General features: G+C 42.8%; 1 protein-coding gene across 15 annotated transcripts in view; it reads left to right on the top strand.

Moving 5' to 3' along the window:
- Nucleotides 1–15,734, top strand: part of cacna1g (calcium channel, voltage-dependent, T type, alpha 1G subunit) — a 452,092-nt gene that overhangs the window by 271,042 nt on the left and 165,316 nt on the right. For 9 of the 15 annotated variants that reach the window (XM_054748974.2, XM_054748978.2, XM_054748977.2 and 6 more), the window contains exons 12-15: nt 1,626–1,811; nt 3,417–3,531; nt 5,709–5,864; nt 10,612–10,677. In XM_054748974.2, coding sequence (XP_054604949.2) covers nt 1,626–1,811; nt 3,417–3,531; nt 5,709–5,864; nt 10,612–10,677 — 523 coding nt within the window. The remainder of the gene's footprint in view (nt 1–1,625; nt 1,812–3,416; nt 3,532–5,708; nt 5,865–10,611; nt 10,678–15,734) is intronic. The other 6 variants (XM_054748980.2, XM_054748983.2, XM_054748979.2 and 3 more) reach the window with 1 other exon arrangement.

Raw genomic sequence — 15,734 nt, 5'->3', positions numbered from 1 at the left:
GAGAGGTGGAGCTGAGGGCAGGGCTGTAAGGCTGGGATCAACTGACGACACACGGTCAAACTAGCTACAAGCTAACCCAAAGCTAACACGGAGGTGGGAGCTAAGCTAATGGAGGTAGCAACCTAGCTACAACCGGAGTTAACTGTGCACAACACCAGAGCTTCTGAGTCAGAGATACGCCGGGCTGACCGCTGGGTAAAACCGGGTGGAACATAGAGGTCTCCCGAGACCTCCACAAGCCGGCAGCCGCACAGCAGAGAAGCGCCGCTGCGATCTGAGATGTGCAGAGCTGCCGCTGGGGAGAACCGGGTGGAAAGATTTCCATCCCAGAGCTCCACAAGCCGGCAGCCCGCAAAGCAGACAGAAGCCGCGATCAGACAGAGATACGCTGAGCTGCGGGGAGAGGAGAACCGGGTGGAAAACATCGGTCTCCCGAGAGCTCCACAAGCTGATAGACGGAACCCAGCTCCACCAACATGTTATATTTCAACCCATTTTCTAAAGTGCAGCATTATGTTAAATTCACTGGGTTTTACCCTATTACATTTAAATTTCATGGTTAAACAGTACATGTTAAAATCTAAGCTCAGCTCGGCAGTGACCTAAAATACATAAATATAATTTTATTTACAGAAATAAATGAAGTGGAGACTCCTTGGACGCTCTATTAGTGCAATTAATGCCACAGCAAGTCATTTTGTCCAACAATTGCACAAAAAAAAAAACAAAAAAAAACGCACAAACGCTACAACTAATGGTCTAAGTTGAGAGACTGAAAATGACGGAGCAGTTTCCAGGCCAGACCGAGGCTCTACTGAGGCCTTTCCATGGAGCTAGCTCTGTGGTCACGTGGGTCTGATGCTCATTAATTTTACAGACTTTTAGGCTTTTAATACACTTAAACAGAAGAGTGAGAAAAAAATTCACCCCCTCAGAGTTGTCATGAGTGTAAACTAGATCATTTAAACCAAATACATGTTTTGGTACCAGGCTGTAAACATGTTTATTTCTGCTGTGAAATTGGTATTTTTAACATGGGAGTCAATGAGGATTTGCTCGCTTCTGACACCAGCCCCCCAGTGGATGAGGGTGGAACTGCAATTTTTGGTACTTCCGGGATTGCTTAAATTTTTGAGCCGCATCGTGGGCGCTTGGGATTTATCCGCAAGGACCCCCGTGCCTGTGAAAAAGACAAGACCGGAACCCAAAACCCACCCCTAAAAACCCTTACCCCCAACACATTAAAAACCACATACAGAGTTATATATATATATATATATATATATATATATATATATATATATATATATATATATATAGTTTTGATAAAACTACTAAGTGTGTGATTTGGATTTTATTCATGTAATGTTTACAAATATAATCTTGGTAACCTTACGATTTAGAAAAAGACCCTCCTACAATCTTCCTGGCAAAGAAAAGAGGATCTTTTTATGCTGCTGCTACATTTTAATCGTTTTGCTTTACAAAAGTTTCAGTCAAACCACCACGTGTATACACGTGTGTGTGTGTGTGTGTGTGTGTGTGTGTGTGTGTGTGTGTGTGTGTGTGTGTGTGTGTGTGTGTATGTGTGTGTGTGTGTGTGTGTGTGTTATTCTCTCACACAGTGTGTGGGAGATTGTGGGCCAGCAGGGTGGCGGTTTATCCGTGCTGAGGACCTTCCGTCTGATGCGGGTGCTGAAGCTGGTCCGTTTCATGCCGGCCCTGCAGAGGCAGTTGGTGGTGCTGATGAAAACGATGGACAACGTGGCCACCTTCTGCATGCTGCTCATGCTCTTCATATTCATCTTTAGGTAGGCCGGAGGAGCGTGCACGACCACAGATTCTGTCTCACATGCTTCTATGTGCATACATACATGTGATGATACAAGCGCAGCACAGAAAGCACAGCTACATAAATAAACACTGTGCTCCAAGAGGCTTGTGTGTGCTTAGATAAACAGGCCCTGGTTTGAATGAAGAGTTGCCAAGTTGACACAGCAGAGGCCTGAGCATTGATCCCTCAGCTCTAGTTGGACTTCAGTGTCTGTTTCCTAATAAAAGGCAGACTGCAGAGCAGGATTACTGCTGCTTCCTGGTAACAACTCACCTAATTACTCCTCCAACATCAGCTTCCTTTTATTGTATTCCTTGTTTGCCACTTGTGAGTACACACAAACTTTACATTTCAGCTGTGTTAACATGTAGACAGTATGCTCTAGAGAAAAGAAAACATTGTGTAAATGTTATAATATTTACCACCCCACCCATGTTAGATAGCTTTCTTAATGGCCTCTCTGTGCAAAAACAAAAGTTCCCAGATCCCAGCCTGTGAAACACTGGGAGTGGAATCTTGAAAGAATCTCATTAAATCAATAAAACATTTCTAAATGAATGCTAAGAACCTTATCTGGCCATGAGAGATGATTGTTTTATATATGAATACATTCCTACTGGAGTCCCAGACCATGTTACTGTATACTGCTGCTGCTAGTGAAACCAGCACGCCCCTCATTATAACGTGAGTTTGACAGTGGTGTAAAAGTTTATAGAACATTGCAACCACTGCACTTTTGCCCAGGTTCTGAATTTAGTGTTTTTTCTATGACTAAGGCTCAGATCCTTCGAAACAAGTGCAGATAAAAGTCTAGATCTGATGTTTTAATGGCTGAGCTGATAACCAAACAGGTAACAGCCCAGACACTTTTACTTTTACACTTGCTCTTTTTGCTCTTTTACCTACTCTAAAGCAGTAATAATACATTTGATGCTTTAGTACAATCCGCAAGGCATCTCTGACAGGTATGCTGTCCATGGTGCTGAACTGAGCTCAGTGGCAGCGCTCCATTAACACTCGCTCTGTTGGCCACTCCAGATTTAATGTATTATTAAACTGGTGGAGTTTCATTCATGCTGCCACATAAACAACTTCACTGGTCACATTTGAATGGTTTGTAAATTCTATTTAATCTTGCAGATTAACTCTTTATTAAAGGCTATCGACAGCGTTTCAAAATAAAGGTTTCAACAATGTTTCCTTCAGCAAGAAACTGATTAGAATAATGGATCAGTAATAGATTTCTGCCGACCGACTCCAATGTCATGCTGAGAGCTAATCCAACTGTTTGAATCAAATGTAGTAACTCGTGTAAAACGTGCCCTCAAAGCCAACGTTAGGAAACATAGTTTCAGAATGACGAGTGATGATCAGTGGCTCGAGCTAATAAAACCAGTTTAAACTGGACTCAGAGCCATCAGGGGAATCTGTTCCAGCCACTTCAGCAGGGCATTCATCCATTTATTTTCTCTGTCTCTGATGAGTTTGTGTGATATAAACATTTATCTTGCCTTTTCCTGTTTGTTTCCTCCTATCTGGACCTTGCTCCCCCCCACCCCCACCCCCCCACCCCTGTTGTCAGCATCCTGGGGATGCATTTGTTTGGCTGTAAGTTTGGGTCTGAGAGGGATGGAGACACCCTGCCGGACAGAAAAAACTTTGACTCTCTTCTGTGGGCCATAGTGACAGTTTTTCAGGTAAGCGTAATCTTTTTCCCGACTGTTGAACAAGTAAATATTTCCTGGACATCAAAATGTGACTGTAAAGCAACTTACAGAAAAGTCCAACCCCCATTGGTGCAGCTCAAAGTAAATCAGTTTGTGGGTTTGGGTTAAAATCAGGACATCCGTGGAAAGCATTTCCCTCTAAGCTACCCCGTGGGGAGCGTTGAGCTGCAGCTGGAACTAGTTGGTGTTTTGGTGGTTTCAGAACATCCTGAATGGGCCTTAATGTCTTTGGAGACAAACTCCAACAGGTAATTCAAATAGAGACCCAGAGTGAGCCGCAGGGTGTTGCATTCACTTGACATTTTTCTCAGAATACTCAAAATATCCATTCAGGTGTCATGAACCCTTTAAAGTAGTCAAAGGCAAATCTGCTCCATCTTTTCATTTCATTTTCCTGGAACACCAAAATTTAAGGAGGTTACAGTTTTATAATGTAGTCCAAATGAGTCTGAAAGTGCAAACGTAGGTGAAAACCTTGGGAGAGGTTGGCGACTAAAGAAAAAAGTGACTGATTGGGACTTAAAGCCACACTTTGCAACTTTTTAATATTTTAAAATCATTTTCTTGAGCCAGTATGTGCTAAAATTACCCTTTACAGGATTAATGAAAGGTCACTATCACCCCGTGTGGCCAGAATATTGTGTTTGCAACTTCAGACTGGCGCAAAAAAATGAGCTGACATACTTGGCGCGGCAGTCTGCTTCTAGCACATTTCCTGCATGTTTTTGATCGTGAACACAGCTGATTTGTTTAATTCAATGATGAACTGCCCCTGTAGACACTAAGGAAGGCAGGGAGACATTCTGTTAGATTACGGTGGTAAAAAGACGCATGCACAGCGAGGAGAAAGGTTTTGCTTTGGTTCTACTAAATGGAAACTAGGGGGTGAAAAAAGCACAAGAAAGTTGCCAAGTGTGCCTTTCATAGAGAATTTGATATACCATCGACCCCAAGATTGCAAATCAAAAAAAGATAATCATAATTAAACTGTAGAGAATGTTCATATATTTATATTTTGGTGATTCCCCCAAGTCACCAATCAACACAGCCCAGTGAGATTTTATTGGAGGAAATGTTGGGTCAGCATAATGAAAAGGAGGACAACAGTCATTTTCTTACCTTTTCTTATAATCTTATAAAACTCCATCTAAATCTTGTATCATTGTCTGAAAATGGCAGCTTTACACACCTTTTTGTTGATTATTAGTATTTGAATTTCTATTTGAAAAATGAGTGAAAATAATTATGAACAAAGAAAAGATCATAAATCCAGAATTAAACTTGAGGCAGTCATTATTGTTGTCCCAGAAGTGATCAGCTGTAAACTGCTGGTCAAGAGTTTTACTATTTTTAAATGACAACAAAGAAAGAAGTTGAGACGTTTAATAACCAAACAGGGAAAAAGGCCTTTTTAGAAAGAAAAGCTTTCCAAACAATGGCCACCCATAAAAAGATAAAATATTTGCAAAATTTCCTCTATTCCAGTCATCATCATCATCATCATCATCATCATCATCATCATTGTCTCTATTCATCTTTTTATGGGTTCAAATTTCTGATAGAATCGAAATAAATGTGATTCCACTTTCTGGCCTTCTGTTTTTTTACTTGAAGCTGCAGAACCAAACATCACTTTGAGGATTTGGTGCCTGTGTTCATAATAAAAACTAGATTATAATGGACTATTTGTGTAGATTTCATTAAAAAGACTTTGAGAGTCAAGAAGGTTCCACTTTAAGAGAAAGGACTCAGATACGCATATTTTTGCAGGGAACAAGACTCAGCTGCACCCCTCAAAGATGGGTAAAAAAATGGGGAAATGTGCAGAACATCTTTATGCTGAAGTAGAATTATTTTCAGAAGATTAAATAGAGTGTTTATTTTTTCAAACTAACTACTGTCGAAGTTCTGCCTCTTTTCTTTCTGACCCTCCATTGGAAACTGGTCCAAAAGGACAAGGACAGTTGCCCATCACACCATCCAGCTCTACAAGATCCCTCACAGTTGTTTATCCAATCTGATAAGACCACAATTATCACATGTAGGAACAGTGCTATTAAATGCTGATCAAATGTAAGAATTTGCAGAAATATTGCGCATTTTGTATCTGAATGATTGCATTTTCATCTCCTCCACTGCTTTCCCAGATCCTGACCCAGGAGGACTGGAACAAGGTGCTGTATAATGGCATGGCCTCCACCAGCCCCGTAGCTGCCCTCTACTTTATTGCACTCATGACCTTTGGCAACTATGTCCTCTTCAACTTGCTGGTGGCCATTTTGGTCGAGGGATTCCAAGCGGAGGTATGATCATAAAGACTAAACGCTTTACCAGAGCGCTAATCCAATCCATATGGGATTAACGGCTGAGTGTTAAATCACCTGGAAACGTGAGAGAAGCTCGGCTGAATGTTTGGGTCAACCTGACCTAACTTTGAGTTCTTCAGATGAGATCTCCATTAATTCTAACTGTGCTTATGATTACGCCCACACACATACACACACACACACACACACACACACACACACACACACACACACACACACACACACACACACACACACACACACTTATGTACTCTTGCACTCTTTGCAGTAGGCCATGTAAGAGCACACTTTCATTTTCCATGTCTCTGCCAGTGTTCCCTTCTATCTCACCAGTCATCTTCATTATTGTTCTGCTCATTTGCCAAAACCATAAAGCCAAACACATCACAAGAAAACTATGTCCGCTAGGCTAGACTGAGCGTCAGCCCACGTCTTCTGAATCCCATTTTTAGGAGTTTTGTTCTTCTTGTATGCTCTTTTCTTCCTTGCCAGGTTTTTTTTTTTGATGCATAGATATTAGATTCATGTTTGGCGTTGGTAGTGAGGGGAAGACAAAGCTTAGAACTCACTGAAGAGCCATGTTTTGGTTTTACCTAATGCTTTGTTTGATGTACACAGAACGTCAAAGAGGAAGGAACCAAGAGTCAATCACACGAGTGTGCAGTCTATCTCATTTCTGTCTACCCTTGTCTCTTTTCATTAAGGCGTGACAACATGTATGCTTTGACTTGTGAGGTTAGAGAATTGATTTAGCTGAGAGAAAGGTTGACAATCTGATGAAATATGAATTCATATGGATGTGTTGTCCAGCTATAGAGCTTATCTGTTGTAGAGATATCACAGGCATTACTATGGTGAATGAGTATTTTCATCCAGAAGGGTTGAGAAGATGTGTGAAGGCTGAGATGAGCAAACAATGAAAAGGAAATATTAAGTAAAAAAATAGGTCCATGATTAAATGATGACAGTAAAGTATTTCTGAAATGGAACAACTACTGTTGCTGCCAAAACTTGGAGTATGACATACATATTGTGGTCATCACAATTTGGTGACCTTGTTTTAATTATGACAGCTTTCATAAACTACAGCATGGTACGAAAGGTGATCAGGTGTGTGCAACATTCTTCACAAGGCCCATTGTCACCTCCATTCCAATACACAAAATACTTTTCCAATGTTTTTGCAAAAAAAAAAGGGGATGATATGCCAGTGGTGATTTTTGGATGAGGGCCAGGTGTAAAGAAGGGAGTGGACTCATTAGGTCTAACTTTATCACAGCCATGAATAAAAATGGTACCTAAACATCCTCCAAGAGGAACTCCTCCATCCATCCAACAACAGCTTGGTGATGAACAAGGTCTTCTCCACGTGATGGAGCACCAGGCCAGAAGGAGCTTACCAAACCAAACATCTACATGTCCAGGGAACTTCCTACAGTAGGTGGCACATTGAAAAACCAAAACCCCACAAACCCACCGTTTCTAATTCCAGTCACTGATGATGAAGACGGAGCTCCATCAGTCAGGACCTGGACCAGGAATTGATTGACAGCATGTCAGGATGAAAATGGAAAAAAGTCTAGAAAATACAGGACCAAAATTTCAAATACTCAGTTTTTGCTTAAACAAATAATTGTTAATAAATGCCAAAAATAATGTTCTGTTGGGAGAAACATGAGACAACTAACTTTGTGAGTTGCCATAAAAATAGAAATGCTCCTAAACACTATACAGTATTATCATTTTTAATGTTTAACACTAGAAAGGCCATGGCATTCATTCTGGGCTTGCTAGTCCCTGACTTTTACTAAATCAGAATATTGTTTAATCATAAATAAATTTCCTGTAGATTGTGTGAAAGACAAATGAAATATGAGCATTCCTACCTGTTTTGGTTGAGGCAATCAAAAATGACTGCCAGAGTTTTTCTCGCTGGTTTTCCTGGGCAAGATGAAAATGGATAAAATAAATGTGGCCATAGAAAAACCTAGAAAGACTGATAGCATGGACAGTTACGATTGTGTCTTTGGTTGAAAAGGCACCATTTTGCTAATTTATTTAAATATTATCTGAAATTATAAAATTACAGGGTGTAATTTATTGACTTTTGAATGCAGCAACATTGTCAACAAGCCCTAAGCATTGTTGATGGTTTAGCGCCGATACAAAGCGATTATTAAGAACTACGTGATAGTTTTAAAAGGCTGAAAAAGGCTGTTTTTGATCAACACTCAGTACAACATTGTCACTTCTACTAACAAGTTGTACTCCAAGTTGTTTAACCTCTCCCTGTCTCATGCTTCAGTCCCAAGCTGCCGCAAGTCTGCAACAATTATTCCCTTCCCCAAAAAATCTTCCATAGACAGCTTAAATGACTATCGACCGGTTGCCCTCACACCTGTAATCACAAAGTGTCTGGAGCGACTTATCTCCAACCACATCCAAACCCGTCTCCCCACCTCCTTCGACCTCCTTCAGTTTGCCTACCGGGGAAACAGATCAACAGAGGTTGCCATCGCCCTGACGCTGCACACAACACTGAGCCACCTAGAGACCAGAGGAAGCTACGTCAGGATGTTCTTTGTTGACTTCAGTTCAGCTTTCAATACCATCATCCCAGGCATTCTTATCTCAAAGCTGCTGAGCCTTCAGATCCATCCCGCCACCTGCCACTGGATAAAAGACTTTCTCACAAATGGACCACAGCATGTTAAACTTGGCTCCCATCTCTCCTCTTCCATCCTGCTCAGTACTGGCTCTCCTCAGGGCTGTGTGTTGAGCCCCCTACTGTACACTCTGTACACATCGGACTTTACCACATCCCACACATCCACTGCCATCTTTAAGTTTGCTGATGACACCACTGTGGTCGGCCTCATCACAGACGAATACGAGGCAGCGTACCGGGCAGAGGTCAGTAATCTGTCAAGGTGGTGCTCAGATAACAACCTCACTCTGAATATAAAAAAAACAAAAGAGCTCATTCTGGATTTCAGAAGACACAGTCACACACACGGCCCTCTCCTCATAAATGGAGAGCGTGTGGACCGTGTCCCCTCCATCAGGTTCCTTGGCACCATCATCTCTGCTGACCTGTCCTGGTCTGCCAACACCAGAGCTCTGGTTAAAAAGGCTCAGCAGCGGCTGCACTTTCTCCGGGTCTTGAGAAGGTGTGGCCTGGATCAGAAACTGCTGCTGGCTTTCTACCACTGCTCCGTGGAGAGCACCTTCACCTACTCTCTGAGTGTGTGGTATGCAGGCCCCACTGCTGAGGACAGGAAGGCTGTTCAGAGGACAATAAACACTGCCCAGAGGATTATTGGCTGCACCCTGCCATCCTTTGAGGCCATCTCCAGAAGCCGCTGCCTGAAGAGAACCGCTGCTATCCTCCGTGACCCCACCCACCCTGCCCACTGCCTGTTTGACCTGTTGCCCTCAAGGCGCCGCTTCAGGTCAGTTAAATCACATACCACCAGACTTTCCAACAGCTTCTTCCCTTGGGCCATCAGACCATTCAACACAACAGCACCATTCAACCCCCCACATCCCCATCAGTAATGTGGACTCATCTGTTTTAAATCCTTTTAAATTGTTGATTTAGCTGATCTGAATCACTGGTTGTACTTTCTTGGTGTTTGCTAAATATTTTTAAATTGTTTTTAGTCTTCTATGGTTTTGGCATTTATTGTTATTTATTGTCTTGTGCACTGTTGATGGTGGACCATCTGTAATTTAATTGTCATGAGCAATTACAATAAAGTCTATTCTATTCTATTCTATTCTTCTAACATTCACCAACAACAGGAATAATGATGCCATGGTAGCAGACTGTGGACTAAACTGCTAATTTACTAGCCAAACACCTTCAGCTTACTTGACTCCATAGTTCAGCAGCTCCAACATTTCTCTAGGACTTCAGATGGAAAATGTGAAAGACCTTTAAAAGAGAAACAAACAGAATCATCTGCCTCCATTACCACTGAGCCGTTGCTTTAATTCTCTGTCTCCTTTTTCAACTTGACATCGTTATCTGCAAACACTACATTTATTTTTAGCTGGCCAAACTTTATTGCGTCACGGTTGCTAGGTAACGACCAGTTGAATGACGTGGGCCGTGCCTGGATGTATGTACCTCCGTGGTCTCTAGAGACACACACAGACAAATGTGTTGCATTTAATGTCCACATCGCTGCTTTAAGTTGCTTGTTTTATCTCTTTCATCATCTCACCTCTGCTCTTTCTTCACATTCTCATTCTTACCTTTTGTCTTTAACCGCTTCTGGATTTACACACAATTAACGGCAGGATTTTTGCTGCAAAGAGTGCAACCAGTCTAAACCTTATTGCACCTCATTCATCAAACCATGCCTGTGCAACAAATGCATGTGATGCAGAAGAGCGTTCGCATTGATGGATAGCAGCAACATGGTCATTTCTGAGTAGATCGTTTTCATAACCTTACAGAAATATGAGCGGATCACCTGGAAGGTAAAACACATCTGTTTCATTTCTACTCTGCTATGCTGATGACTCTGCTTTCTCAGACTGCCTGAGCAGATCCAGATGATCTGTTGCATGTCGAAGTGCTCAGATGGACTGAATCTTTTTTAACTATCTCCCTTTGCTCTTGTCTACTTCTGTGGTTCCCACTCTCATCTCTGCCTCCTTTCCTGTGTGCGCACCCCCTCTTCTCTCCGGCTGTACCCATCACTTCCGCTAACAGGAAATATCCAAGCGGGAGGACTTGCATGCCCAGCTGAGCCTAATTCAGCTGCCTGTAGACTCAGGGGTATGTACAGCACCGCAGCATTGACTAACTGCCCCTCTCCCCACCTTACCCAGTCTTCCTCACCCTTTTCCCCTTATCTGTCCCTAGAGTTGTCAGCATCAGACATGCAGCTCATTATGACAGAATGATGAATAACATTCTGGGACCATTTTGCATAGTTAATTTGACACACTAATATTTTAGTGGATGTTAATGTTGGCATTAACAGACAGATCTAAGCTGAGGTTTGCCTTTAGGGGACATTTTATTGAAAACTAAACATTTTCTGACTTGTCCTTGGTGGATAAGTTGTGCAGATTGAAGTTGGCATCTTTTTCCATTTTCAAAAGTTTTGTGATCCTTACTTGTGCCAGTTCAATCCAACAGAGTACTGAATGGGAGTTTTTCCAGTGCTTGGATGGACTCTCTCTGGTGTATAATGAATACGAAAGCTGAGCAACAGCAAATTACTGCCTCTTTGGTATGATGGGAAAACATATTGCAGCTCCTGGAAGCCTTTTGGCTTTTAATTAGAACAGCAACTGATGGCACAAGAAAAAGTAAATGATCTGACCAATAAACCATGTATCTGTTTTTATGTTTTAGTTTACAATCTAGAAGATTTGTTCCAACAGATCTGTGTCGTGATCATCACATGCTAGTTGTGCACAAGGCTTCCTGGGCCCTCATTTATCAACTGTACGTACAGATTTCTGTGTAGCTCGTGGGTTAGCACAATTTTACACATTGTGTAGTATTTACCACCAAATACTTGTGTGTGGAAATGTTCCAAAGTGTAAGAAAAGCTCTGACCGTGCGTACAAACAACATCTAGTGGTAAAACAGCGGAACTGCAGTTGTCAAGGTCTCAGTTATCCACGCGTGTTCCTCATCCAGAAAATACTTTTACCCAATAAGTAATTATGTCAGTAGAGAAACAGCTTTATCACATAACTGCTGTTAGAAATATAAAAGACACATGTGACCGACAGTATGGCTGATCTGGCGTTTTTGGAGGGTTTGGGAAAGCGTGCACTCCAGAGGGAACATGTCTTCTGTAAGCGCATAGTTCCGATTCCTGAAGGAGATCCTTGTGGAGCTTTGTCGTGATTTGGGACCCTCCGTGGAGCGGCAGACACAGCACACAAATCCGATTCCAGTCCATTTTCAATTACCGACAACTACAAAACCTCCTCTTTTTCCCGGACGTACACGTGTTGCCAAAGGTAACCAAACTTAATGGCAGCTCAGAGGAGGCTGCACTCAGACAACAAAATGAAACTGACTCCAAACAGAACATGTATATACAGCAGGTTAATAAATATTTGACACATCAGCACTTTTATCAGAAGGGCTATTTCTAAGTGGGCTGTTGACACAAAATTTTCACCACATCAATATCAACTCAAGTTTTCAATTCATGCAAAGACATCTAAGCATTTAAATCCACAAATGGAGTGAAAAGATCCAAGGGGAATGATTCAACCTACTTCATTTAATACTTGTAGAAAAGCCTTTGGTTATTACAGCCTCTTTTATGGAGAGAGCAGTCATCTGCATTGGGCTCAGTGTGGTTAATTGAAGGCGTTTCTGTAGGTAAATGGCTGTGAACGGACACAAGCACCTGGGTAGGTGGGATTTAACGACAACTGATGGTGGAGGAACATGTGTACGAGTGGCCTCCTCATGTTTCATAAATCAGGATTTTAACTGTTAGTATGAACATTCTAAGTTTCATTTGTAGGATGAAATGCAGGACAGTTTACAGAAACGTTTGATAAATAAGGACCCTGGTTACAAAGGCCTTCACTCATATTTTTAATACATTGGCCGTGGTCTATAGTTGTAATGAATGCTTTGTAAGTCATACTCTGGGGAAAAAAACACGGTGTGCCTGTTTCAACACAGAGTATTGCGCCAGGAGAGAAAGTAGCTTTTAAAGGAAATACTGTACCTTCATTCTGCACACCTCTAAACGCCCCGTGGAGGTATTATGTTTAAAAAATTCAACCTTTAACTCCAACACATTCCCCTCCCAATGACGGTCGAGATAGCTTTACTTTAAACTTTTTACTTAAACATCCACACACCTTTTACAATTTCTTAAGTTTATTTTTATTTTAATTCGGTTTTCACCCCAACAGGAAATCTAAAGGTTGATGTTCACCTTAGGGGGGAAAAACTACATGTTTTATTTATTAATTTATTTGTTGTGTCATTTACTAATGGTAAAGAACAACAACAATAATAATACTGTTAATATTTTTTATTGTGTCTCTTTAACTGTTTGATTTGTATGTCAACTTAAAGAGTGTTTTAACTTGTATTATGCAATTTTTTTTTACCATGTCCTGTCTGGCTGTGAAGCAAGCAGAATTGATGTCTGAATGCTGGTAACAAGCCTTACAGATTTACTCTCAGGTGGAGCATCAAAGCGTCTGCTTTTAATGTCACGCCTGATACTTAAAACTTTATTGTTATTGTTTTTTGAATGCTTTGTAATTTTGAGCAAACAGGGAGACAGAGGTGAAAGAGAAAGGAAAAGACAAAAGGTGGGGGGTTCCATGAAATGAGCAATCAATGATGAACAAGTCTGCTTCTAGACCTGCAGAAAAGGGACACAACAACAATACAATAGGAGCAAGCTATCACTGCGTCAACCTGATGAGGAAATGTATAATCAACATTGTTTTACTGAACAATCACACGATAATAAATCACAGTGTATTTAGTGCCAACCACAGCCTTAAGACAAGTGTTGAACACACCCAAATCCATACTTATGAGACCACCTGTGTGCATACCTGCGCTTGTATATGTAAGGTTTCTCTATAGGAGCGTCCAATAGAGAGTGTGAGTGGCCACAGATCTGCCCCCCAAAGATGTGTAGGAGATGGAGGGAGCTCCAAGTCCCAGAGATCCAGGAGCTGCCCCAGAGCACAGGAAACCCAAGGAGACTGCGACCAGAAAAGCCCCTGCCCTCCTTGAGAGGTGTAGAAGATTGCCCCGGGGGGGCCACAACCAGCAGCCGGCAGAGTCCCGGGAGATATCGGCGGCAAGCCCACAGGCCCGCCTGCAGCCTCCCACCCCCTAGCTGGCTGAGCCCGTGACCCAGCAACCCGGGACCCAGGGGCGACCACCCCCGCCGGGGACCCAGCAGAGCCCAGGAACCCAGGTCCCACCAGGCAGCCACGGGGATTGATCAGGTAGACGCCAAAAATCTTAAACCCCCTGACCTGGGAGCCACAAACACTCAGGCAGACCAAGACACCGTACTCCACACCAGGTGTGGCAGGGGGAGGGGAGACAAAGATCTATATCATCAAAAGAAGTCCCAGGAGAGGGGATGAGTTAAAGGCCCCACCTGACATATACAGTCACACACAGACACAGTCACACACTCCCTCCCTCATGCTCACACATACACACACAACCAAAGACTTACAAAAATTCAGGCCGGACACCCACTCATGCTCCCCATACACACCCTATTGTCTCTGGCCCTGGTACTGCTGCACAAAGGATACAACCATTACTGGTTACCAGAGTTTGACCCTTCCTGCTGGGGTGCTGATGAGCAGGCTCTCCCCACCCAATGCTGAGCAAAGCAACCCACCACCTCAGACCTCAACCAGATGGCCAGATCTCCCTCCTAGCCTCCAGCCCCAGGAAGACAAGCAACAACAGAGGTGTGCTAAGACCCCTAGCCTCCCTCCGCCTGCTCCAATATAGTGTTAGTGCATGTTGATGAGGTGTATTCGTGGCTGTGGTGAGCAGGCAGTGTGGGCATCTGGCCTACGCCAGCTGATGCCACCACACCACCCCACTTGCACCCACAGCCCTCTGTGTTTAAGTGCAGTTTAAAATTGGAAGTGGGCACCTGCACTCGGGATGAGGCTGAAAAATCCCCCTGCCAAATGCCATTGGATGTGCTCACTCCCAAGGCCCTAAGTGTGTGTTTACGTGGAATGTCGTTGGTGGAAGTGTTTAAGGTGCAAATAAAATTGGGGGGCAGGTTGCCACAGGAATGCAGAAATGGGGTCCATGCCCGCACCCCCTGACTTGACCACCCACCAAGGTCCTATGTGCATGTTTGTGTGATGATATTAGGGAGCAGGAGGAGAAAAATGTGTGGGGATGGGGAGGAATGGCTGACTGCACTAAAGCCCTCCAGAGAGGCAGCTCCCCCACTGGCCCCAATAAGCACTTCCATTGCCAAAATACCACCCAGGGCATGGAGACCCCAGCCCATTTTACCAGGGCCCAAAGCAGCAGCATCACAGAGCCTCACGTAGTCCGAGGGCACCAACCCAGCCCCACCCCAGCAGATTATCTGCTCCCATCCCTGCATTTGCACAACTTCCAGAATATGTAAGACATGAGGCATCCAGGTGAGGTTGGGTCCTCCCCCTCCTGGACATCCCCCTCCCCTGTGATGGGACAGCAGAGGAGCCAAGGTCTACCCGAGGCCCCTGAGCCTGGGCCATGCACTGCTGCGTGTTCCTGTATTATGTAATTTCTGTTAAGGTGTTCTTGATAGTCCTGAAAGTCCCTTACAAAAAATGTATTGTTATTATTATTATTATTATTATTATTATATAGTTTTAACAATAATCATTAAAATGTTGAGTGAATATTTAATAAAATGAGAGTTTAGTTTACACAAAAATATAGCTCTAGCATGCACACACATACACACACACAAGTCTAGCATTCGTTGTGAGGACCGTCATTGACTTCCATTCGTTTTAGTGACTGGATTGTGCCTAATCATAACCCTAACGATAACCAGTCTACTCTTAACCCTAACCCTAACCTCAACTTTAAGTAAATTCACACCATACCTCTAAAACTAACCAGTAGAGCTCTTTAACATTTTACCACAGTGAGGACCACTAAAATGTCCTCACTTCTCTACCAATGACCTCAGTTTACAGGTACAAAATTCACTTTGATGTATAGACCAGTACACACACACACACACACACACACACACACACACACACACGTTTATGTTTATTTATTTGGCAGACGCTTTTATCCAAAGCGACTTATAATTTATAACCTATAGGGCATGT

The sequence above is a fragment of the Nothobranchius furzeri genome, chromosome 16 (assembly GCF_043380555.1).
Source record: "Nothobranchius furzeri strain GRZ-AD chromosome 16, NfurGRZ-RIMD1, whole genome shotgun sequence".
Classification (NCBI taxonomy): Eukaryota; Metazoa; Chordata; class Actinopteri; order Cyprinodontiformes; family Nothobranchiidae; genus Nothobranchius; species Nothobranchius furzeri.
This window is presented reverse-complemented; position numbering and strand designations above follow the sequence as displayed.